Source organism: Scyliorhinus canicula, chromosome 12 (assembly GCF_902713615.1).
Source record: "Scyliorhinus canicula chromosome 12, sScyCan1.1, whole genome shotgun sequence".
In the NCBI taxonomy this organism is placed as follows: Eukaryota; Metazoa; Chordata; class Chondrichthyes; order Carcharhiniformes; family Scyliorhinidae; genus Scyliorhinus; species Scyliorhinus canicula.
Window position 1 is genome coordinate 140,565,305 of NC_052157.1, and position 25,693 is coordinate 140,590,997.

Consider the following 25,693-nt stretch of genomic DNA (forward strand, 5'->3'; position numbering starts at 1 on the left):
TGCTAATTGTAACGGATATAACAAGGACATACTGTGTCTCTGATAGGCCAGCTTCAGGCATCAAAACTGCAGGTGTTAGAATCCAAGATCTATTCTACAATGTGCAACAGGGTACCATTGTGATTGTTCCAGTATATGTGCTGTTAGCAGTAGGGAGGGAACGGATTGACGGCTACACCCGATATCAGACGACTGGTATCAATAATTGCAAGGCAATATAGAACATAGAACATAGAACAGTACAGCACAGAACAGGCCCTTCGGCCCTCAATGTTGTGCCGAGCCATGATCACCCTACTCAAACCCACGTATCCACCCTATACCCGTAACCCAACAACCCCCCCTTAACCTTACTTTTATTAGGACACTACGGGCAATTTAGCATGGCCAATCCACCTAACCCGCACATCTTTGGACTGTGGGAGGAAACCGGAGCACCCGGAGGAAACCCACGCACACAGGGGGAGGACGTGCAGACTCCACACAGACAGTGACCCAGCCGGGAATCGAACCTGGGACCCTGGAGCTGTGAAGCATTTATGCTAACCACCATGCTACCCTGGCTGCCCCTAATATACATGCCTTTGTAATGATTGGTTAGTTTAATTAATCATGTGTACTTTTAATGTGATTGGCTACTTATTTTCATATACTATGCATGATGTGGCCATAATCAATAGTCATGATTGGACATAGATAATGAGTTACAAATTATTGGTATATGCTAATTTCTTGTATCGAACCTTGAAGTATAACTGTCTGTACTGTCATAAAATCTGGGCTTCTCTTGTGTCCCACTTGGAATACCAGGAGCCCTCGCTATAGCTTATAATGAAACTGGATCCTTTATTCCAAGAGTCTTCATCTGGTTTCTCATGAATGGGTCGAATAAGTGTACTTTTCTCAGTAATAAATCAAATCACCAACTATTAAGTAACTTACTAACAGAATTAAATGCCGACAACATTTACACCTAAAAATATATAGGCTTACAAGATGGATAATTTCCAAACAGCAGGCATTACTAGAACGATGCTGCTTAGCTTGAATGGAAATTGACTTTTTTGTGCTAAATTGTGCAAAACCGATACTGATCAAAGATTTTTTTTTTATACCTTTTAGGAGGGCACATCTCATTTATTTTTAGAACAAAGAATAAAGAAAAGTACAGCACAGGAACAGGCCCTTCAGCCCTCCAAGCCTGCGCCGACCATGCTGCCTGTCTAAACTAAAATCTTCTACACTTCCGGGGTCCGTATCCCTCTATTCCCATCCTATTCATGCATTTGTCAAGATGCCCCTTAAACGTCACTATCATCCCTGCTTCCACCACCTCCTCTGGCAGCAAGTTCCAGGCACCCACTACCCTCTGTGTAAAAAAACTTGCCTCGTACATCTCCTCTAAACCTTGCCCCTCACACCTTAAACCTATGTCCCCTAGTAATTGACCCTTCTACCCTGGGAAAAAATCTCTGACTATCCACTCTGTCTATGCCCCTCATAATTTTGTAGACCTCTATCAGGTCGCCACTCAACCTCCTTTGTTCCAGTGAGAACAAACCAAGTTTATTCAACCTCTCCTCATAGCTAATGCCCTCCATACCAGGCAACATCCTGGTAAATCTCTTCTGCACTCTCTCTAAAGCCTCTACAGCCTTCTGGTAGTGTGGCGACCAGAATTGAACACTATACTCCAAGTGTGGACTAACTACGGTTCTATACAGCTGCAACATGACTTGCCAATTCTTATACTCGATGCCCCGGCCAATGAAGGCAAGCATGCCGTATGCCTTCGTGACTACCTTCTAATGTGAACATTGGAAGGAAATAGGCAGAACAAAGGGGAGGCTTAATATTTTAAACTTTCAGTCGGGAATTAGCCTAAAATGTTGAATACAGTTTGGAGAAAGAAAAAAAAAAATCACAAAAAATTATGATTATTGGTGTTCGAGTAATTTTACTACTATTCATTCACCATTTATGTCATAAAAATAGCCTGCACAAAATAACTATAATTTCTCCACTGATAGTCTACAGATTGCAGAGAATTTTGTTTTCATAAATTGAAACTATTTTAAATCAGTTTATGACATAATGGAGTTTTTATGGTATGTGCACTTATATTACACAAAGTTCGTGAAGTGATATCCACAGTAATAAGCACTTCAGCCACTAAATTTTCTAAAGTCAGAGATTAAAAGTAGCTTGTATAAATTCTCAGATAATTTAGGCTTGTGAAACACTAACAACGCAAGTATCTATTTTCACGTAAAAGGGTTTTAAGCACGGCTTTTTAAAAAATTAGTCCTTGGGATATGGGCATTGCTGGCAACGTTAACATTTGTTGCCCATTCCTCATTGCCCTGGAGGAAGTAGTGGTGAGTCATCTTCTTGGAACTATTGCTGTATGTACACTCACAGTGCTGTTAGGGAGGGAGTTACAGGAATTTGACCACATGAACAATTCAATGCCAACATCATATTAAAGAGTCAACTATATTATTATGCAACTAAAGTGGAATACTTTCAATTCAAATTTGCTTCATTGTTGATCATATCTTTTTCGAGCAAAAGCTACCTGCCATTTAAATTGCTTAATTCGGTCAATTTGAAACTTTTGAAAGCAAAACGGCTTTGAAATAATAGTACATTGTACGACTATCATATAGTCTTTGGACAATATGCTCCCCCATATTAAAAATCATATTTTCCACTTTATCTATAAGTCACTGAAATTAATTGAAGCTGCTTTGGCAATCAACATTGTTAAAGAACATCAAAAAGGAATATTCTAAACACATACCTTCTCAGAGTACATTGAAGGAGAGCTGAGGGGATTCACCACTATCATATTTGATCCTGCATAAGTATGAATTAGGTTACCCCCATAACGTTGGCGTAATGTGTGAAGAACACTGGATTCATTAAGATACAACACGGATGCAAGATCTTCCACTCGGTCATAGGTCGGTGGATTTGCCTGTTAAATGAAACAATAAGTATGAAGGGAAGGAAAACAAGCATTTATTTGTAATATAAAAGCAAATTACTGCAGATGCTGGAATCTGAAACAAAAACAGAAAATACTGGACAATCTCAGCAGGTTTGACAGCATCTATGGAGAAAAGGGAGCTAGCGTTTCGAGTCTGGATGACTCCACGTCAAAGCTCAAAGTGTTTCTTTATGCCTTTCTAAAAATCACAGAGCTGTTCCTAAGACAGTGGACAAAAGAGGAATTTCAGTGACCAACTAGCCTATTGCTCTTAGGGAGAAAGTTAAAAGAAAAGCGAGTACCTCATGTACAGACACACGTTGCCATACCCAAGATTTTCAACTAAGCTCAATAAATCTATATACAAATGGCATTTCTATTCATTTGCTAGAACACACCCCACTTAAATAAAACAAAGAGCTTAAGGTGCACATTAGAACGTAGAACATAGAGTGCAGAAGGAGGCCATTCAGGCCATCGAGTCTGCACCGATCCAGTTTAAGCCCTCACTTCCATCCTATCCCCGTACCCCAATAACCCCTCTTAACCTTTTTGGACAAAAAAAGTTAGCTGAGACAAGAGTTTGGAACTGCCACTAAGTTTACACAGGAGCAGTCCTGGCCTTAACCCAACTAAAAAAAATTCAGTAAATTGACACGGCTGCTGTTGACAGGCAGAAAAAGTCTCATTTGTATTGGCATCTGAAACATTGAACTAAAGTATTGATTTAGAAGTATACTCTTTGAAACTCAGATTTAACAATGTAACCTTGTGAGAACTGCTATGGCTTTATAGATACCAGTTTGAAACTCATTATTTAATTAGATCTTAATTACAGTTTGTTTACAGATATATGTATTGAGGATTATTCTATATTCTGTACATTTAACAATTTACCCACAATTGGAAGCAAGCGTATGTCGAATAAGGCTGTATATTGAAGGGTGTCGAAATTTAGTTTAGAATAATGTCAATAATTGAAAATAAATTATTCTAGTCAATTATACTCTTACAATATACCGGACTTGCCTTCTCCACATCATCTTCATCCGCATCAAGTATTGTTCTATCATGATCCAGTATAATTTTCACTTTCCCTTCAGGGAGGTTGGAGGCTTCAGCATCAGTTTTCAAATAAGCAGCTTCAGCAAAAATACATTAGTTTAGAATATTCAGTACACTGCATTACATGTACAAAAACATAACTATTATTTATTTTTAATATTAGAATAGTTGCAATGTCTGCCATTCCACTTGCATAATTGGCATACCATCCAAAGTACTAATTTTAGTACCAAATTTCGGTTTGCTGTACCAAATTATTGTAGAAAAGAGTTTGAAAAACTCAAGTTTATATTAATTTATAAACATATGCAAAACATTTCGATTTTACAGGTCACTAAATCCAGGACTTTTATGAATTGGAGACAATGAAAATTGAAGACAATTAAACAGCTGAAGATATTTAATAAAGGAGCTCCTTCAGTTCATCTACTCCATCAGAATTACTGTTGTGAAAATTAGATATTTGCAGAATAAAGTAGAAATTGAAGAGATCAGATAATCCTTGTAGCAGTAGGCCACAGCCTCACTTTCCAGATCTTGGTTGCGCCATGTGGCATTTTCCTGAAGATAGGCAGACTCAAATACAGTTATTATTTTGATTATTAATTTGGCCCAGGAATTATGCGGGAGAAACAAAATAGGAAAGGAAGGGAAGATAAAAATTAAGAGGGAGACTATGAAAAGAGAACAAAAACTCATTTTCAGTGCAGTGTTAATGTAAGCCTACTTGTGACAATAATAAAGATTATTATTATTGATCAGGAGTTTCAAGTAACTACAATGTTCAGATATGTATATATATATATATATATATTTTAAATGATTTTATATCTTCCACATGTCCTGGGATAAGCACATTTTTAAATGGTCAACATTAAGAACAATTAAGACCTTGCTTGCAGTAGCCTCAGGAGAACCATACAATCCTCCCTGTTCCATACTGCACCAGTGCAATAACCCCAGAGCAATTGGCAATAATTCTGGTTCAGTGCATCCCATGTTCCACCTCTGCTTCTGCTGACTTAATCTGCAATTCACAGCATCATCCCCTCTCCCGCTCTATCCATCCCATGGGGCTGACTTCAATCTGCTCCTTTCCCCAGTGACCTGAATTCCTGTTCCACAGCAACATCTCCTCCACTGAGGAACTCCCTTCCAACAGACTTGAAATTCTGTTTCTAACCCACTGAGAAACTTTCATGTGTTTCAACCTTGCCGATGTAAACTTTCACAGGATATGTGCACCACTGGCGAGGCCAACATTTGTTGCCCATCTCCAATTGCCATTGAGGATGTGGTTGTGAGTCACCTTCTTAAATTGCTGGTGCAGGTACATCTACAGTGCCGTTAGGGAGGGAGTTCCAGGAATTTGACTCCGGGGCAGTGAGGGAACAGTGATATGGTTCTGTCAGATCGTTGTGTTGCTTGGAGAGGAACTTGCAGGTGGTGCTGTTCCAATGCACCTGTTGCCCTTGACCTTCAAGGTGCTGGAGGTCACAGATTTGGAAGGTGCTGTTAAAGAAGCCTTGGTGTGGTACCACAGTGCGTCTCCAAATAGCTGCCACTGTGTATCGGTAGTGGAGGGAGTGAATGTTCATGGTAGTGGACGGGGTGCCAATCAAGTGGTCTGCTTTGTTTTCATTGGTGTCAAACGTCTTGAATTTTGTTGGAGCTGCACTCATGCAGGCAAGGTAAGTGTATTCCATTGCACTCCTGACTGGTGCCTGGGAGATGGTGGAAACAACTGTTTCTCAATCCTCGTGAGACTTTTTGCCCGGATTTTGGCCTTGAGGTAGAGAATGGCAAAGCTTCCGATCCAGAGTGTGAATGAAAGCTATCTTCATTCTTCAAATTAAGTTGTGTTTTTGAGAATTAATTGAGCTTTATTTTACTTCACTTCCTTTATGCTTAAATGAATATTGCTGTGACTATTAAGTCTCTGTGTGCACCACAGGACCAACCAGTAACGAAGAAGACATAGTGTCCACGAAGTACAAAGTGACTGGTCTGAGGGAGAATCATTTTCATCTTAAAGCTTTTGAAATATGAATGCTTAATAATGGTGTCTCAAAGAGGATTAACTCAATTCAAGACTTCGGAAATAATATATTTTAAACATTTTTATTGTTGTTGCCAGTATTTAAAGTAGAGAAAGATGCCATAGATCCCATCCATGCAAATGGAAAACATTTTCCAGTGGTGTCCCCTAGGGCTCAGTAGTGAGGCCTGTACTGTTTGTCATATATATTAATGATCCAGAATTAAATGTGGGTGGCACGATTGGGAAATTTGCAGATGATACAAAAATTGGCCATGTAGCTGATAGTAAAGAGGATAGGTGTGGACTCCAGAACAATGCCATGGTTTGGTGTGGGCAGAGAAGTATCAAATGGAATTCAATCCGTGTGAGGTAACGCATTTGGAGAGGGCATACAAAGCAATAGAACATAGAACGATACAGTGCAGTACAGGCCCTTCGGCCCACGATGTTGCACCGACATGGGAAGTCAAAAACTAAAGGCCATCTAACCTACACTATGCCATTATCATCCATATGCTTATCCAATAAACTTTTAAATGCCCTCAATGTTGGCGAGTTCACTACTGTTGCAGGTAGGGCATTCCACGGCCTCACCACTCTGTGTAAAAACCTACCTCTGACCTCTGTCCTATATCTATTACCCCTCAATTTAAAGCTATGTCCCCTCGTGCTAGCCACCTCCATCCGCGGGAGAAGGCTCTCACTGTCCACCCTATCTAACCCTCTGATCATTTTGTATGCCTCTATTAAGTCACCTCTTAACCTTCTTCTCTCTAACGAAAACAACCTCAAGTCCATCAGCCTTTCCTCATAAGATTTTCCCTCCATACCAGGCAACATTCTGGTAAATCTCCTCTGCACCCATTCCAAAGCTTCCACGTCCTTTCTATAATGAGGCGACCAGAACTGTACGCAATACTCCAAATGCGGCCGTACCAGAGTTTTGTACAGCTGCAACATGACCTCATGGCTCCGGAACTCAATCCCTCTACCAATAAAGGCCAACACACCATAGGCCTTCTTCACAACCCTATCAACCAGGCTGGCAAATTTCAGGGATCTATGTACATGGACACCGAGATCCCTCTGCTCATCCACACTGCCAAGAATTTTACCATTAGCCAAATATTCCGCATTCCTGTTATTCTTTCCAAAGTGAATCACCTCACACTTCTGTACATTAAACTCCATTTGCCACCTCTCAGCCCAGCTCTGCAGCTTATCTATGTCCCTCTGTAACCTGCAACATCCTTCCACACTGTCTACAACTCCACCGACTTTAGTGTCGTCTGCAAATTTACTTACCCAACCTTCTGTGCCCTCCTCTAGGTCATTTATAAAAATGACAAACAGCAACGGCCCCAGAACAGATCCTTGTGGTACGCCACTCGTAACTGAACTCCATTCTGAACATTTGCCATCAACCACCACCCTCTGTCTTCTTTCAACTAGCCAATTTCTGATCCACATCTCTAAATCACCCTCAATCCCCAGCCTCCGTATTTTCTGCAATAGCCGACCGTGGGGAACCTTATCAAACGCTTTACTGAAATCCATATACACCACATCAACTGCTCTACCCTCGTCTACCTGTTCAGTCACCTTCTCAAAGAACTCGATAAGGTTTGTGAGGCATGACCTACCCTTCACAAAACCATGCTGACTATTCCTAATCATATTATTCCTATCTAGATGATTATAAATCGTATCTCTTATAATCCTCTCCAAGACTTTACCCACAACAGACGTGAGGTTCACCGGCCTATAGTTACCGGGGTTATCTCTACTCCCCTTCTTGAACAAAGGGACCACATTTGCTACCCTCCAGTCCTCTGGCACTATTCCTGTAGCCAATGATGACATAAAAATCAAAGCCAAAGGCTCAGCAATCTCTTTGCTGGCTTCCCAGAGATTCCTAGGATAAATCCCATCAGGCCCCGGGGACTTATCTATTTTCACCTTGTCCAGAATTGCCAACACTTCTTCCCTACGCACCTCAATGCCATCTATTCTAATAGCCTGGGTCTCAGCATTCTCCTCCACAACATTATCTTTTTCCTGAGTGAATACTGACGAAAAGTATTCATTTAGTATCTCGCTTATCTCCTCAGCCTCCACACACAACTTCCCACCACTGTCCTTGACTGGCCCTACTCTTACCCTAGTCATTCTTTTATTCCGGACATACCTATAGAAAGCTTTTGGGTTTTCCTTGATCCTACCTGCCAAAGACTTTTCATGTCCCCTCTTTGCTCGTCTTAGCTCTCTCTTTAGATCCTTCCTCGCTTCCTTGTAACTATCAAGCGCCCCAACTGAAACTTCACGCCTCATCTTCACATAGGCCTCCTTCTTCCTCTTAACAAGAGATTCCACTTCTTTGGTAAACCACGGTTCCCTCGCTCTACCCCTTCCTCCCTGCCTGACTGGTACGTACTTATCAAGAACACGCAATAGCTGTTCCTTGAACAAGCTCCACATATCCAGTGTGCCCAACCCTTGCAGCCTACTTCTCCAACCTACGCATCCTAAGTCATGTCTAATGGCATCATAATTGCCCTTCCCCCAGCTATAACTCTTGCCCTGCGGGGTATACTTATCCCTTTCCATCACTAACGTAAAGGTCACCAAATTGTGGTCACTGTTTCCAAAGTGCTCACCTACCTCCAGATCTAACACCTGGCCTGGTTCATTACCCAAAACCAAATCCAATGTGGCCTCGCCTCTTGTAGGCCTGTCAACATATTGTGTCAGGAAACCCTCCTGCACACATTGTACAAAGAACGACCCAATGAAATACTCAATAAACAGGAAAATATTGATAGGGGTTGAGGAAGTGAGAAACTTGGAATGCATGTTCACAGGTCCTTGAAGGTGGCAAAACAGGTGGACAAGGTGGTTAAGAAAGCACCTGGAATGCTTTCCTTTATTGGGGGAGGTATCGAGTAAAAAAGCAGGGATGTAATGATGGAACTGTATAAAACGCTGGTTATGCCACAGCTAGAGTCGTGCACACAGTTCTGGTCACCGCATTATGGGAAGGATATAACAGCTCTGGAGAGATTCCAGGGGAGATTTACAAGAACGTTGTCAGGGGTTGAACATTGGAGCTATGAGGAGAGATTAAATATGCGAGGGTTTTTCCTTATAACAGGAGAGAGGCTAAGGGGTGACCTAATTGAGGTGTACCAAATTCTGAAAGGCCTAGAGAGGGTAGACAAGAAAGACTGGTTTTCCCAGCTATGGGCTCAATTACTAGGGGACATAGATTTAAGGCGATTGGTAGGAGGATTAGAGGGGACATGAGGAAAATCATTTTCACCCAAAGGGTCGTGGGCATCTGGAATTCACTGCCTAACTTGGTGATGAGGCTGAAATGTTTAATTCATTTGAAAGTTACGTGGATCTGAATCTGAACTGCTGTAACCTGCAAGCCTGTGGACCAAGTGCTGGAAAATAGGGATAAAATGAGCGGCTAGTTTCTTTTTTGACCTGTGCAGACACAATTGACAGAATGGCTTCTTTCTGCGCTGTAACATCTCTATGGTTCTATCCCAAGGAAACTATTATTGAATCAAACGCAGGACTCAAAATTAATTTAAGCAAAATAACAGTCATGGAGAAATTAATGGCATGAAAGAGTGACAACTCCCCAGTATTAGATGGTTCAATCCCAGTATCTGAGAATGTTACAGATGCCCTAATTATAATCTGTCAATGTTCTCTTGATTTAGGAACTACTCCTCCAGATTAGTAAATTGTATAACTTAATCTGTTATTTAAGGACGGTGACAAAGACAAGCTAGGAAAATATTGATCAGTTAGCTTAACATCTAAGTTCAGAAAATTGCTAAAAATCATTCGTCCAGGCTAGGTCACCTCTAGAGTCCAATTGACAAGGGAATGTCTATGGATGTTAGTTACAGACTTTCAAAAGATATTTGATAACTTTTGGCAAAAGAAACTGTTAGCTATAGTTGAAGCTCATGGGAATGAAGGCAAATTATTGACCTAGTTAGAAAATTGATGGAGCTGTTGGAGATGTGCCAAAATCTTTCAATCAGCATTGATGCTAAGCACGCTGACGCTGTCCACAAAGATTTTTCAGCCATTTTATCCATCGCAGGGGCAGCCGGGTCATCCAGAGAAGATTGGTGCACGTGGTGGCTCCGTGTCCTGCCAGCACAACAAAATTCATCTCCGGGCTTTTAGGGAGGGAAAGGCCAACGCACCGGCCTCTCTCCCCGCCTGCACTCCTGGATCCTCTATCACTCCAAATATGGCCAACTCCAGACTCAGAGCTACTCTTACCCCCAAAATCCTCAACACTATATCTGCAAATCTGGTCCAAAACGAACACCCCCCCCCCCCCCCCCCCCCCCCCCCAAACCTCAGGCACACCCGAAACATATGGACATATCGCTGGCCTCTCTGCACACTGACTCATCCTGGACACCGTCATGTGGGCCCTGTGTACCACTTTGAATCAGATAACACAGTCTTGAGCACGACGAGGATGCATCAACCCTCTACAAAGCCTCACTCCAAACTCCAGCCCCCAGCACCCCACCCAGCACCTCTCCCACTTGCACATAACCCTCCTCGACCAGGGCACTCTCTCTCTCTTCAACAACTCCCCATATATATCCGATACCTTGTCCTCTCCTATTTCCTCCTCGGACAGGAGCTTGTCTTGCAGCATGGGGGTTGGCAGCAGCGGAAACAAAGGCACCTCCTTCCTCAAGAAGTCCCTGACCTAGAGATATCGGAAACCATTTCCCTTCGGTAACTGATAAGCCTCTCCATCTCTGCAAACTTCCCTCTGACAAACAAATTCCTAAAGTCCCCAACTACTGCCATCCCTGGTACCTTGCATCCAACCCTGTCGGGGCAAACCTATGACTGTCGCAAATCGGCGCTTACAGGGATATGCCTTCCATTCTCAAATGCTGTCAGCACTGGTTCCAGACTCTATGACACCATGGAGGAATACTTTTGGGTATCTTCATGGTACTTATAGAAGATTTTTTGTGTGGCGGTAGTAGCGAATTTAAAAATACTGTTATTAATGGGCTTAGAACAGAGTTCAAGATTGGAAGCCAGGCATTCAAATTAATTAAGTTAGAAATCAGGGAGAGTGGTTCGCATGTCACTCTACATCATCGGCCTTATTTAGAGAATATTAAACCCAAAGCAATTACTCATGATAGAGACTCACAAAAGGATGCGGCATCTTCTGAAATGGAAAGAGGAAGTTTGAAGTTTAATTGGGTAGCTGAAATGGTTAGCTAGGCAAAAAGACTGGATGCCAGTTTTGAATTTTTAGAACTAAGCACTAAAATGAACCATCCCAAAGCTAAAAAAAATTGTTTGAACAAACAAAACATTGGCAAAATTATATTTGGAGAAATCCCCAACTTTAGGTGACATTAGTCAACTGAAACTGATTGTTTAATGTTATGCATCTTATGCTAATCTCGGTGACCGCTGAGTGCAGGAGGATTTATAAATTTTCTCCTGGGACGAAAGGTAAATGTTATTCTTTGGCATGGGAAACTAAAAGGATACGAAGAGTGGGAAAAAGTAATGGAGACACTTGCCCTAGTGGGGACAGTAGATTATGGCCTTTTTTATATCCAGGATCCTTACTGAAATTCTGAATGGAGCGGGGCACTCAACAGTATCTGTAGAATATCACACAGACAATAAGTCCCTCTGAGAGAATGTCCACTCTACAAAAAGCATCATGAAAAGAGACTAGAAATTGACTTAGCAAGCCAAAAACACATAGTAGGGAACAGGGAGATTGACAAGATCAAGTGGGTGGCACCGTGGCAGTGGTTAGTACTGCTGCCTCACAGCTCCAGATACTCAATTTCAATTCCGGCCTCAGGTGAGGTGTGGAGTTTGCACTTTCTTCCCATGTCTGTGTGGGTTTCCTGCGGGTGCGCTCCAGTTTCCTCCACAGTCCAAAGATGTGCAGGTTAGGTGGACTGGCCATGCTAAATTGCCCCTTCGTGTCCAAAAGGTTAGATTGGGTTACTGGGTTGCAGGGATAAGGTGGAGATGTGGGCTTAAGTAGGGTGTTCTTTGCAATGGCCGGTGCAGACTTGATGGGCGGAATGGCCTCCTTCTGCACTGTAAATTCTATGATAACAATTATCAATTATCTGACTGACGAAAAAGGGATTCGCTCAAAATAGTTATTAGAAATTGTGAGAGGGATGTCTTTTCCTAGAAGGAAAAGAATGTGAGGGGGGATATTAAAAATACATTTCTAAGATGGGAGAGTAGGGTTTATTTATTGTAGAAAATATAATATACACCAGCATATCATGGTGCAGACACACACTGATGGACACACACAGGGACCAATCAACATGTACAAACACCGCAGCCAATCACAGTAGAATACACACACTATAAAGGCAGAGGGCACCAAGGTTCCCGCTCATTCTGGGTGCTGCCTCTCAGTGTAACAAGATCTCATCCAGCCCAGCACAGACTCGCACCACATGCTGAGAGAATCAACTGGTTCGGACAAGGCTTAGGTCTCTAGTTTAAGTTAGCATCTTTTAGACCCACAGTCATCATGTGTTAGTTAGTTAGAAGTAGTTAATAAAATTGAGTTGAACCTTCATCAGTGTTGGAAGTGTCTATTCATCTCTCAAGTCTACACTAGCCAACACTTCATGGTACCAGAAGTTGAGGGATGCTACCACTTCTGAGACCTACCTTTCAGTGATCTGCCTTCCACCAGTCTCGTGCCATCCTACAGAATGGACTCCGTTCGCCCGCCGCCGCCTCTCCGCATTGCCGGGAATCTGGGCTCGAACTGGAAACTTTTCAAACAGCGCTTCCAGCTGTACCTCGAGGCTAGGGACCTGGATGCTGCCTCGGACGCACAAAAGATTGGTCTCTTCCTCTTCACAGCCGGACACCACGCTCTGCACATTTTCAACTCGCTCACCTTCGATGAGGCGGGGAGGACAAATCGAAGTTCAAGACCGTAATTCTGAAATTCGACAGCCACAACGAGAGCTTCAAGAGATACATGTTTCAGCAGCGAATTCAGAGTAAGGATGAGCCTTTCCAGTCCTTTATTACCCACCTCCGCGTCCTTGCCCAGTCCTGCAACTACGGGTCCACCTGATTCCATGCTCTGTGACCAGCTTGTTTTTGGTGTTCAATCTGAGCCCCTGCACCAGCAGGTACTAAAAGTAAAGCAGCTCACTCTCTCTACAGCCATTGAGACCTGTGTACTTCATGAACATGCCTCCACGCGCTACTCCTGCATCTAGGCCGCTGAAACGGCGCAGCAAGCCCCTTACGAGGCAGAACGGGTCCAAATTATGAAATTTTTTCAGGCTCTGGATCTGAACAATGGCGGCCATTTCGCACGCTTTTCGCGGAGTCCCGCGCTTACACGCAGCGAGCGTGCTGATGTCATGGACCGCTTCGCGCAGGTGCACACCATGCTGGATCGCCCCACATATGCGCGGTGGCGCGACGAACGTCCCGACGCTCTGGCGTGCGGCAACTGCGGCTCCGCCCACTTAAAGCGGTAATGTCCCACAAAGTCCCGACGCTGCCTGCAGTGTGGCAAACGAGGCCACTACGCTACTATGTGCAGATGTTCCCTGCCTGCTGTTTTTAGGAGGTCCACCCAGCTCCACAGAGACGTCAGCGCTATCCAGCCTGCCATCAATGAACCTACTCCAGACCTTGCTTCCGACTGCCTGCGATGACCCACAGGTCCCGTTCCAAATCGGCGTCGTTACCACGAACAGGATGTCCCCCAAGCATGGCACTGAACCCGTCCACGTGCACAGCGTCGACCAGGATGATGAGTGGTGTGCCACCCTTACGGTCAACCGGTCCCCTGTCAGGTTCCGCCTGGACACTGGCGCTTCTGCCAATCTCATCACGTCGTCTGATTTTCGCAAGCTCTGCGTACAGCCTGTTGTCCTGCCATCTGCGTGCAAATTTCTGGACTACAATGGCAATGCCTTCGCCGCCAGCGCTTCCTGCTGCCTTGAGGTGACACATCGTGTTCACACAGCTACTCTCCCGTTTGAGATTGTTGCTGCCTCAAAAGCCTCCCTGCTTAGTGCGCAGGCAGGCAAGCTGCTCCACTTAGTGCAGAGAGTACACTCTCTCGCTTCAAGAGATGTGTCTGCATCCTCTGACACAGACTTCAGGGCGCAACTCGACTCCATCATCCAGCAATACCATGATGTCTTCGAAGGCATGGGCAGGCTCCCGTACACGTACAAAATCTTACTCAAGCCCAACGCCACGCCTGTCGTTCACGCACCTCGCAGAGTCCCAGCGCCCCTCAAGGACCGCCTCAAGCAACAGCTCCAGGACCTCCAGGACCAAGGAGTCATCTCTAGGGTCACGGAGCCCACTGACTGGGTAAGCTCCATGGTCTGCGTCAAGAAACCTTCCGGCAAGCTGCGGATCTGTATTGATCCTAAAGATCTGAATCAGGATATCATGCGGGAGCACTACCCGATTCCGAAACGTGAGGAGCTCACGTCCGAGATGGCCCACGCCAAACTATTCAGATTCAACGAGATGAGTCAAGCAGGAAGCTGTGTACGTTCAACACACCCTTTGGCAGGTTCTGCTAGAACCGGATGCCATTCGGCATCATTTCTGCGTCCGAAGTTTTCCATCGGATCATGGAGCAGATGATGGAGGGGATCGACGGCGTCCGGGTATATGTCGACGACATTATAATCTGGTCAACCACAACACGTTGCCCGTCTTAAGCGCGTTTTCAGGCGCATCCACGAACACGGCCTCCGCCTCAATAGGGCCAAATGCTCCTTCGGACAGTCGAGTATCAAGTTTCTGGGGGATCACATCTCCCACCAGGGGGTGCGTCCGGACGAGGACAAGATTGCAGCAATCACGTCCATGAAGACGCCCGAAGACAAGAAAGCGGTCTTCTGGTTCCTGGGTATGGTGAATTTCCTCGGGAAGTTCATCCCGAATCTCGCCTCACACTCCACGGCCCTCAGAGACCCGATTCGCAAAACCATAGATTTCCAATGTCTCCCCGCTCACGAGTGTGAATGGCAGGAGCTGAAGGCCAACCTTTCCATGACCCCAGTGTTGGCCTTTTTCGACCCCACCAAAGAGACCAAAATCTCTACTGATGCCAGTCAGTCGGGGATTGGTGCCGTGCTCCTGCAACGAGACGAGGCCTCGTCATGGGCCCCCGTTGCGTATGCGTCGCGTGCGATGACCCCCACAGAGCAGCGCTATGCGCAAATTGAGAAGGAGTGTCTCGGCCTTCTCACTGAAGTCGTGAACTTCCACGACTACGCCTATGGACTTCCGCAGTTCACGGTTGAAACCGACCACCGCCCGCTTGTAAATATTACCAAAAAGGACTTGAATGACTCGCCTCCAACGTATCCTACTCAAACTGCGCAGGTACGACTTTCAACTGATCTATACCCCTGGCAAGGACCTTGTCGTTGTTGATGCCCTCTCAAGGTCGATCACAACTCCGTGTGATCACGACGGCTTCATTTGCCAAATAGATGCTCAAGTTCAGCTTGCAGCCTCCCATTTGCCAGCTTCGGATGCACGACTGATGTAAATTCGGCGCAAGACAGCAGCTGATACACTTCTGCAGCGGGTGGTGCGTCTAATGTCAGATGGGTGGCTCAAGGGCCAATACCCGCAATTTTACCACGTCCGCGATGACCTGGCGGTTGTCGACAGGGTGCTCCCGAAATTGGATCGCATCGTCATTCCACAAAGCATGCGCCAGCTAGTATTGGAGCAACTCCATGAAGGCCATTTAGGAGTTGAGAAATGCCGCCGCAGGGCCAGAGAAGCCGTCTACTGGCCGGGCATCAATGGTGACATCGCCAATGTGGTGCTCAACTGCTCTACCTGCCAGCGTTTTCAGCCCGCCCAACCACGGGAGACCCTGATGCCCCATGAGCTTGTCACATCGCCTTGGACCAAAGTGGGCATCGACTTGTTCCATGCATTGGGCAGGGACTACGTCATCATCATCGACTACTTCTCCAGTTACCCGGAGGTCATCAGGCTGCACGATCTCACATCCTCGGTTGTGATCAGGGCGTGTAAGGAGACATTTGCCCGACATGGCATTCCGCTGACGGTCATGTCAGGCAATGGCCCCTGTTCCGCGAGCCAGGAATGGGCCGGCTTCGCCCGACACTATAACTTCGAGCACGTTACGTCCAGTCCCCTATACCCCCAATCCAATGGGAAGGCGGAAAAGGGGGTCCACATCATCAAGCGGCTCCTCAGCAAAGCCACCGACGGCGGCTCAGATTTCCATCTTGATCTGCTAGCCTATTGCTCCGCCCCACTCTCCACCGGCCTGTCGCCTGCTCAGCTACTAATGAACCGCACCCTCAAGACGACGGTGCCATCGATTCTCACTCCCAACCTCGATTATGTCCCCGTGCTCCACCGCATGCACATGTCTCAACTGCAGCAGAAAACTTCCTACGACTCACGGGCTGCTGACCTTCCCGACGTCCATCCACGCGACAAGGTTCGCATCCACATCCCGGATCGTGGCTGGTCTACGCCTGCTGTCGTTCTGAGGCAGGTGGCCCCCCCCGCTCCTTCCTGGTCCGCTAACCGGATGGATCCATTCGGCACCGCAACAGGCGTGCTCTTCGCCTGGTTCCAGGGTCGTCACGGGATCCTCCGACCAGATCTTCTACTGATCCCGCCGTGGACTGTGTGGCGCTTCCGGTCACTCTACCTGCCCCTGACGGTGCTGCAGCCCTTCAGGCTCCTGATGCGCCGGCCATTGCCCCTCCCTTGAGGCGGTCAACCAGAGTTCGTCGCCCACCTCAGAGACTGAGCTTATGAACTCTGTACACATGTGGACTTTCTGAAATGTTTTTTTTTTCTATATCCTTCATTGTTGCATTCGTTATCCAATGATTTGTAAATAGATTCGTTGGTTGTTCCAGTTCATGGTAGTCATCTGCACCAGGCACCTTCCTCTGTAAATAGCTTTGTTCCCTGTATATAGCTTTGTACATATGGCTTCACACCTCACACGTAGCTAGGTACATTCTCCACACACCCACACTATTTATTATCACATGCCTATTTCACCATTTTTTTATAAAAGGGGGGTTGTCATAATATACACCAGTATATCATGGTGCAGACACCCACTGATGGACAGACACAGGGACCAATCAACATGTACAAACACCGCAGCCAATCACCAGTTAGAATACACACACTATAAAGGCAGAGGGCACCACGGTTCCCGCTCATTCTGGGTGCTGCCTCTGAGTGGAACAGGAACTCATCCAGCCCAGCACAGACTCGCACCACGTGCTGAGAGAATCAACTGGTTCGAACAAGGCTTAGGTCTCTAGTTTAAGGTAGCATCATTTAGACCCACAGTCATCGTGTGTAAGCTAATTAGAAGTAGTTAATAAAATTGAGTTGAACCTTCATCAGTGTTGGAAGTGTCTGTTCATCTCTCAAGCCTACACTAGCCAACACTTCAGAAAAGAAAATACATACATTTGGGTTATGGTAATTTACATCAACCTAAAAGATTCAGTTTTTGTCTTAAGAGATTCTGTTGGAAAAGAGTTAAAACTATTCCCCAGTGCTGAAGTTAGAATTGGAGCTTTAATTGTTTAACAGACCACACTTTTTGTTTGATAGACCGCACATATGTATATATACATAAAGGGGTATGATGGTACTGTGGGGTTGAAAGAGAAGAGGTTGTAGAACACAATAAAATCGTAGTTGAAGTCGTCAAGACCTGCTTTTTGGTTCTTATTAAAAAATACCATTGGAGGTTAATGGCTGGTCTATTCAGGTTAAGTTGTTAAAGAGTGAGTGAGTACATGTATGATGGAGGAGGTAGGTGGGCGAGTTGAATAGTCAGGTCCTGTTGGGGCCGGGTGTTAGTCAGGTCTGATTGGGAGGGGTGGTGGCCCGGGGGGGGGGGGGGGAGTATGCCAGTACATCCTGCGTATCTGGCCCAAGTCTCTGCCCTAGCTCAGCCATCAGACGTTTGGACGTACGTGTCAATTTCTGCCTACACCTGTGGGTCAAAACTCATCTCCCAACCTACGTCCCATCTATGACAATCCACAGACCAGGTTAGATATTCTAATTGGCAATTTATGACCAGTGACCTGCAACGATCTGTGTGGGGGCCTCAATTATTCACTGTATTCATTAACATCCTGGTTACTTGGTTGATGGGATCGAGAGCCACATATCTAAACTTATTGAGAAAAAAGACCGAGCAGCTGTCTGGATGGTGGTATAATATTACAGAAATGGGTTGAAGGGTTATGGAGAACGGGCAGGATGGTGGAGTTAAGGCCAGGATGAGATCAGCCATGAACAAATAGTGGAGCAGACTCAATGGACCAAATGGCCGAATTCTGCACCTATATCTTATGAACTTGTAAATAGATTTCAAAGTAGGCAAATGTCAGGTCATCCACTTTGGACCTAAAAAAATTAACAGGGTATTTTCTAATTGAGGAAAAGCTAAAATCAGGGAAGGTTCAAAGAGACTTGGGAGTCCAGATGCACACATCATTAAATATAATGAACAGATATGGAAAATAATAAATCAGCTAATGGAATAGTGGTTTTATATCTAGAGGAATGGAATACAAGAGAGTAGAAGTTATGGTTCTGCTATACAAAGCCCTGGTTAAACTTAACTGTGGTCCAAAGGGCAGTTCCAGGCATCATACCTTCATAAGATATATTGGCCCAAGGAAGAGAGCAATGTAGATTTTCCAGATTGATATGTGGAAGGGGTTAAAGTACAAGGAGATATTACACAAAGTAGGATTATATTCCCTGGATTTTAAAAGATTAAAAGCTGATTTAATTGGAGCTTTCAAGGTATAAAAGGAAATATTGGGGAAAATTATTTCAGTAGCTGGGGAGTCACAGACCAGGGCACGAGGTAAAATAAATTAGAGCTAGACCCTTAAAGAGTGAAATTGTGAAACACTATTTCACATAAAAAGTGGCAGAAATTTGGAACTCTCTTCCATAAATGGCAATTGATCAATTCTTTATCTTAAAACTAAGCTTGAAAGATTTTTGTTAACCAGAAGTATTCAGGGATATGGGGCCCCAAGGTGGGTATATGGAACTAGGTTGCAGATCCACCATGAATGGTGGAACAGGCTTGAAAGGATAAATGGCCAACTCCTGTAAAATAAAGCATTGTTGCATGACTATTAGAAACTGACTCCAGAAGCAATAATTAATAAGAACTGCAATTTCAGATTACCTAATGAAAAGCCATCTTTGTGAACCAGCCACACCTTGTCTGCTTCATACCATGCTTGTTCTGCAGCTATTTGCTCCTCGGTCTTGGACTGAAATTAAAAATGTGGAAACAAAAATGTCAAATTACTTGAGAGAATAAGACAAAGATAGACATCTTATCACCCATTACAATATCGTAAGACCACAACATTTAAAAAGTCATCTCATTGCATATTCTCTTATGGAACACAAATCTTTGTATCAGATACCTACAAAGATAGTTATCTATTTGGTTATCACCTATCTTGTTTTTGGTCAGATCATCCAATTTTCCATTTGGCCAAGCTATCATCCATTTCTGAGCCAAAGGTTCCCTAGTTGAGTTCTCCCAGGATGCAAAGATGCAACACAATGCTAACATTTAGGTCACAAATACATTTGTGTATTATTATATCAAGGAAGCTGAAAATGTGATGCAGAAATCAGAAGCACTTTAATTGGTTGAATGGAATATCTGATATTGCTTTGCCATGGTGCTATGATTATCTGCACAGCTACATTTTGACATGGTTGGATGAAATATGCATCAAATAACATATGTTTTTACTTAAATTCTGAATGGTTGGATCGGTAAACAGGTATTTAAATGTTGAGTGGAGAAAAGGTGAGAAACAGTGCAATTGAAACTCCTGACTACATGACTGAACATGTGTTAGAAAGATGTTTTGGAGGATTTTGCTGGTAGCTTTTATTTCTAAGTTTCATCTGTTAGAATCAAAGAATCAATAGTGCAAAAGGAGGCTATTCGGTCCATCGAGTCTACACTGGCCCTTGATTGAAAGAGCAACGTGACGCAGTGGTTAGCATTGCTGCCTCGTGGCGTTGAGGTCCCAGGTTCGATCCCGGCTCTGGGTCACTATCCGTGTGGAGTTTGCACATTCTCCCAGTGTTTGTGTGGGTTTTGCCCCCGCAACCCAAATATGTGCAGGGTAGGTGGATTGGCCACGCTAAATTGCCCCTTAATTGGAAAAAATGAATTGGATACTCTAAATTTAAAAGAAAAAGAAAAAAAAAAGAGAAAGAGCATCGTTCTTAAACCTACATCTCCATCCTATTCCAGTAAGCCCACCTAACCTTTGGACACGAAGGGGCAATTTGGCATGGCCAATCCACCTAACCTGCACATTTTTGGACTGTAGGTGGAAACTGGAGGAAACCCATGCAGACACGGGGAGGAAGTGCAAGCTCCATACAGACAGTCACCTGATGCCGGAATTGAACCCGGGTCCCTGGAGCGGAGAGGCAGCAGTGCTAACCACTGTGCCACCCACATTAACTTGAACTTAAGCAGCCAGCCCTGGTTATCAATCTTGCAGACAGGAGGTCTTTGGGTAAAAATACATTTGATCACCAATTGGAATGAAATAATACACATCACTCCCAAGAGAGTATATAGCTGGTTTGGAAGCTCTTCTTTCCACACACCAACAAATATTGCAGAAATCTGAACAAGTTGTTCATGGGAAGAGGATTCTCAGTGTAAAGGCCCTTCCTGTTGATTCCCTTATTTCCCATTTCTTTTACTTTGCCTTTATCGTTTTGGTCCATTGATCTTTAATAAATGGAGTCATAACTTGAAATTGCACAGGGAAAGTGAGGAACTCAAAATTTGCAATAGTACAGTGTGCTATGAAGATATAGATATTGAACAGAAGAGCTCAGACTTTAAGGCACCTGCGACATTGGAAGGATTCAGTTTGATTGGCTGGCTGTTGGCCAATGGATTGTATCCTGCCTCGCAACAGACAGCGATTGGGTCCTGCCACGTGGGGTTTTCAGAGAACCAAGCAGAAAGCTCCTGGATGCTGAGAGGAAAGGGTGTGTGTTGCTCTCTTTCTCTCTCTCCCGAATGTTTCCTGCCTGCTGTTTCTGAGTCTGCAGCACAGTTTCGAGTCCCTGATGAGCCTACAGTGTAAACCATTTCAGACTGAAAGCAAAGACATTCAACTGAAGGCCTTGACTGACAGAATCTAGCCGGAATACAGCATCTGAAACAGACTTTTGTCCATTGACTTTTAGTATTATTTTTACATGTCTCTTTCCCCTCTGTGTTTGTCTGTCTTGCATGTGTGTAGAGGGTGGAGCGCGTTAAAGAGGGAGGGTGTTGGAAATTAGATAATAGTTAACCAGTTGTATTTTCTGCCGATTTAATTTTAGTTATTGTTATTAATAAAAATTTATTGTGTTTAAATTTACAAACCTGTTGACTATAGTTATTGGGCAGCCAAAGATCAAAAACGTTGGGTATTTTTAAAATTAAGAGTTAATTTCAACTGTGTTACAACTCTGGGTCAAGTGGGCCTGGAATTGATCACGCACTAGCCCAGGGTCTCTTAACATCAGTCATGAGAAAACACAAAGTCAGAAATCTTGCATATTGGATTTATCAACCTAAAGCAACAAGTCCTGCTGGCATTATCTAAGTAACCTGTTCAAGATTAGTTCAACAATGAAATGCAGATTTAGTGGCCTGATATTTACCTTAGTTAAAGGTTTTCCCACTATAAATGTGGTTAACAGTGCAGATAAACCCTTTTGTAGGTCAAGTGCAAACTACTGTAAATGCTGGAAAGCAAACCAGAAAATGTTGGAAATACTCAGCAAGTGTGACAGCACCCATGGAGTGAGAAACAACATTAATGTTTCAGGTCTATGACTCTTCATTAGACCCTTCTTCTAAACAGTCATCGACCTGAAGTTTTTTTTAAAATTCCAATTAAGGGGCAATTTAGCGTAGCCAATCTACCTACCCTGCACATCTTTGGGTTGTGGGGGTGAGACCCACGCATATACGGGGAGAATGTGCAAATTCCACACGGACAGTGACCCAGGGCCAGGATTGAACCCAGGCCCTCGGTGCTGTAAGGCAGCAGTGTTAACCATCGCACCACTGTCACACCCTATCAACCTGAAAAGTTAACAGTTTCCCTCTCCACGGCGGCACAGTGGTTAGAACTGCTGCCTCACAGCGTCAGGGACCCAGGTTCAATTCTGGCCTTGGGTGGCTGTGTGGAGTTTACATGTGCCCCTGGTGTCTGTGTGGGTTTCCTCTGGGTGTTCCAGTTTTCTCCCACAGTCCAAAGATATGTAGATTAGGTGGAGTGACCAAGCTAAATTGCCCAGTGTCCAAAAATGTGCAAGTTAGATGGATTGGCCATGGCCAATGCATCGGGTTACAGGGACAGAGGGGAAATGGGCTTTTGGAGAGTTGGTACAGACTCGATGGGTCGAATGGCCTCCTTCTGCACTGCAGGCATTCTATGGATTCTGGGATGCTGCCAGCCCCGGTAAGTAGTTTATGTCTTTGCATGCATATATGTCTTTGCTTGGAAACATCGAAGTACGAATTTGTGTTAGATAAGAGAATATGATCTGTCAATTATTGTAAAATAGATTTGACTTTGTCCATGCAAAATGGAAACCCAGATAATCGGTCTATTTGGCACTGCTTGAATTTTATATTTAAAAAACAGGAATAGTCTACCAATAACCTCAGGGGCATGAAATGGCCAAATTCTAAATTATTAATGTATAATTCTACATTATGGTTACTTAAATACACTTTGTAAAGCCACAGATCAGCTGCTTCCAGATTTAGGTTTGCATGGAACACTGATGAAAATATATCGCATCATTATGTTTGAAAAACTTCAACAACGTCAGAGGCGAAGTGAATTAGTAAGATTTAATAGCACAACACACAGCTCGCCAATGGGAAAAAAAGCAAAGATTGAAAACTATTTTTTCATTTGAAATAGTTTCAGATATAACAATAGTGTTGGTATTAAAATGATGTAAGAATCCAAACAGACAATCTATAAATATTACATTAAGTTGCATTAAGTAATCCATCTCTGCATCTAAACTGTTGTAATTAATGTAACAGCAATGCTCTTTTCTTAGTCTTTAATGAGCTGAAAATTAAGATAATTCATGACACATTCTCAGCAATTAAATTATGATATTTTGTTTTTCCTCACAACTCTTACTCTAAATATTTGGAAATATAATGGCTTAATATAGGATTTTTTTGTCAGCTAATACAGTGAAAAAGATTAACATACTACAATACTTGATATCATGTTCTTCAGATCAAAAAGTAAATCACTTCACCTTTCTGAATGAAATGAAAAAGCACTTCAATCTTAATCAGTAACATCTTTAATTAAGCTAAAATTTTGTTTTTTAAAAATTGCTGTTTTTCATGGAATTCTATTAAAGTGGATTGCTATAAAATGGAAATACCAACACTAGTGCTAAAGTTTGGAAAAACATAAAATAAAAATGTAACAGCTTCAATATTATACAACATGCAAGTACTTCATAGACACCACCTTGTCAAAAGCAGTGTTGAGATTTAAATGCCAACCTGCGGCTGAGTAGGAGTAGATGCTGAGGAAGATTGTAGCACAGCTGCTGGCACCTCTTCAACCTGATTCTGGTGAGCAGCAGCATAAGCCAAGCACAGCAAAGAAAAGCAAACCAAGATTTAAAGAATGCTATTTTGTATCTCTCACCTATAACATTCAGAAATATTCTATTCCAGTTTCTGATACGAACACATGTAGCTCCATTTTGCACTTGAGCTACTTGGTATTTTAATTTCTTTAAATAAAACATTATGTTGATGAATCTCTCACTACCCCAACTCTGACAAAAAAATGGACACTTAAGTGGCACACTGGAACTATACCTTTGCATGTTTAGTAGTTAATGGGTCAACACATGATAAAAGGGAGAAAATCAAAGGGGAGAAAACTTAACTTTAAATGTTCAAATGTTGCAAATTTTATCAGTTACTTGAAAACTGATGCAAAATTAAAGTGCGGGTTAAAGTGATTTAAGGTTGTATTTTTAAGAAATTATTTCAATCTGGACTCAGTGGTAATTGAACCCCGCACCCCCAAACCCAACCCCACACCATCATAAACAAAATCATGTGGGAACAAATAACTACGCAATTTTGAGTGCAATGCTGAATATTTCTGGCGGTTTCCATTTAATAGTTGGGAGATTGCATAGCTGATATTAGTAGTTCAGTATGTGTAAACCAAAGGAATGTCTTCCTCTGAAGGGCATTAGTGAACCAATGATCCTACTCCATATGGTTTATATGTAACCAGCCAATTTTACATGGTTCACTCGTAATGCCTTGTGAAATGACCCACTAAGCCGTTCAGTTTTATAAGTGATCATGGCAAGGCCTGCTGCAGTTGGGGGCAGCCACCCCAATCATTGAGAGATGGGCAGTACTATTGGCTTTGCCTTCATCACCCATATCTGCAGAACAAATTAAAGCAAAAATGTAAAATCTGATGTTTATGCACATATGAACACAATGTAAAGCAAGGTGACTATCATAATTTTTTTTTACATTAAAGTTAGTTCTATAACAACTGAAAATTTGTAAAAGCTAGTTTCTTTTGTATTAAATACATACTGTTGGCACCAATTTCTGAACATCATTATCTATAGCTAACAGCTATAAACCTAAATGTAAAGTTAAACAGGATTAATTAAAAATAGGTCTTCCCGACTACTAGAAGTCCTGGCAAGTTTACATTTGTTGTTGCAGTCAACTGTGCAAAACCATGTCAGCAGCCAACGTTAGTCTTGGTCTTGTGTTAATTTAAAAGCAGTGACACACCAGATTCGATAGGAACTGTACATGTTCAATACTGGACAGTACCTGTTCTCTCATACAATGCGAGTCATAAATAAGACTGCCCTTTCCTCAAAATTTGATTTAAATATTTGCCAGCTTTTGCATGCATTACCATCTCAGCTTACAAATAGAAATTCACAGAAAAGAAAATGGGAGGAGCAAGGAAGTGTTCAGGAACTACAAAAGGACAAGTGGCCCTGAAAAGACCAGAATAGGAGAAACAAATGTGCTCTTCAAGTAAGCTAAATTATCCACCACTATTACCTTATATTTTCAACTTCAACAAAGTTCTAGTCTGAAGTGAATCAACAAATTCAAGAGCCTCCAAAAGCAAAATTACGATTTTCCTTGAAACGCACGTTGTTTTTATAAATTACAGTTTGTGTACACTAGTTATTTTATATTAAAATTACATGCTGCAATAATTAGCTTTATGTGAAAGCAAAAAGAAACAGAAGTTCAGACCGATAATGAAAAACATCATATTGAAAAACAGAATGTTTTTTTTTCCCCACTTTTTAAAATCCCAATTTAAAGAAACAGGAAGTGGCATTAGATTGATTAATATGGGGATCAGAGGTTATGG

The 25,693-nt window shown here is 43.2% G+C and overlaps 1 protein-coding gene across 18 annotated transcripts in view; it reads right to left on the minus strand.

Annotated features, from left to right (window-relative positions):
* The window catches only part of myo18ab (myosin XVIIIAb), a 299,483-nt gene that overhangs the window by 173,728 nt on the left and 100,062 nt on the right, over window positions 1–25,693 (minus strand). For 14 of the 18 annotated variants that reach the window (XM_038814298.1, XM_038814286.1, XM_038814297.1 and 11 more), the window contains 4 exons: window positions 23,812–23,880; window positions 19,405–19,492; window positions 4,022–4,134; window positions 2,804–2,980 (listed from right to left, as the gene is read on the minus strand). In XM_038814298.1, coding sequence (XP_038670226.1) covers window positions 2,804–2,980; window positions 4,022–4,134; window positions 19,405–19,492; window positions 23,812–23,880 — 447 coding nt within the window. The remainder of the gene's footprint in view (window positions 1–2,803; window positions 2,981–4,021; window positions 4,135–19,404; window positions 19,493–23,811; window positions 23,881–25,693) is intronic. The other 4 variants (XM_038814300.1, XM_038814295.1, XM_038814287.1 and 1 more) reach the window with 1 other exon arrangement.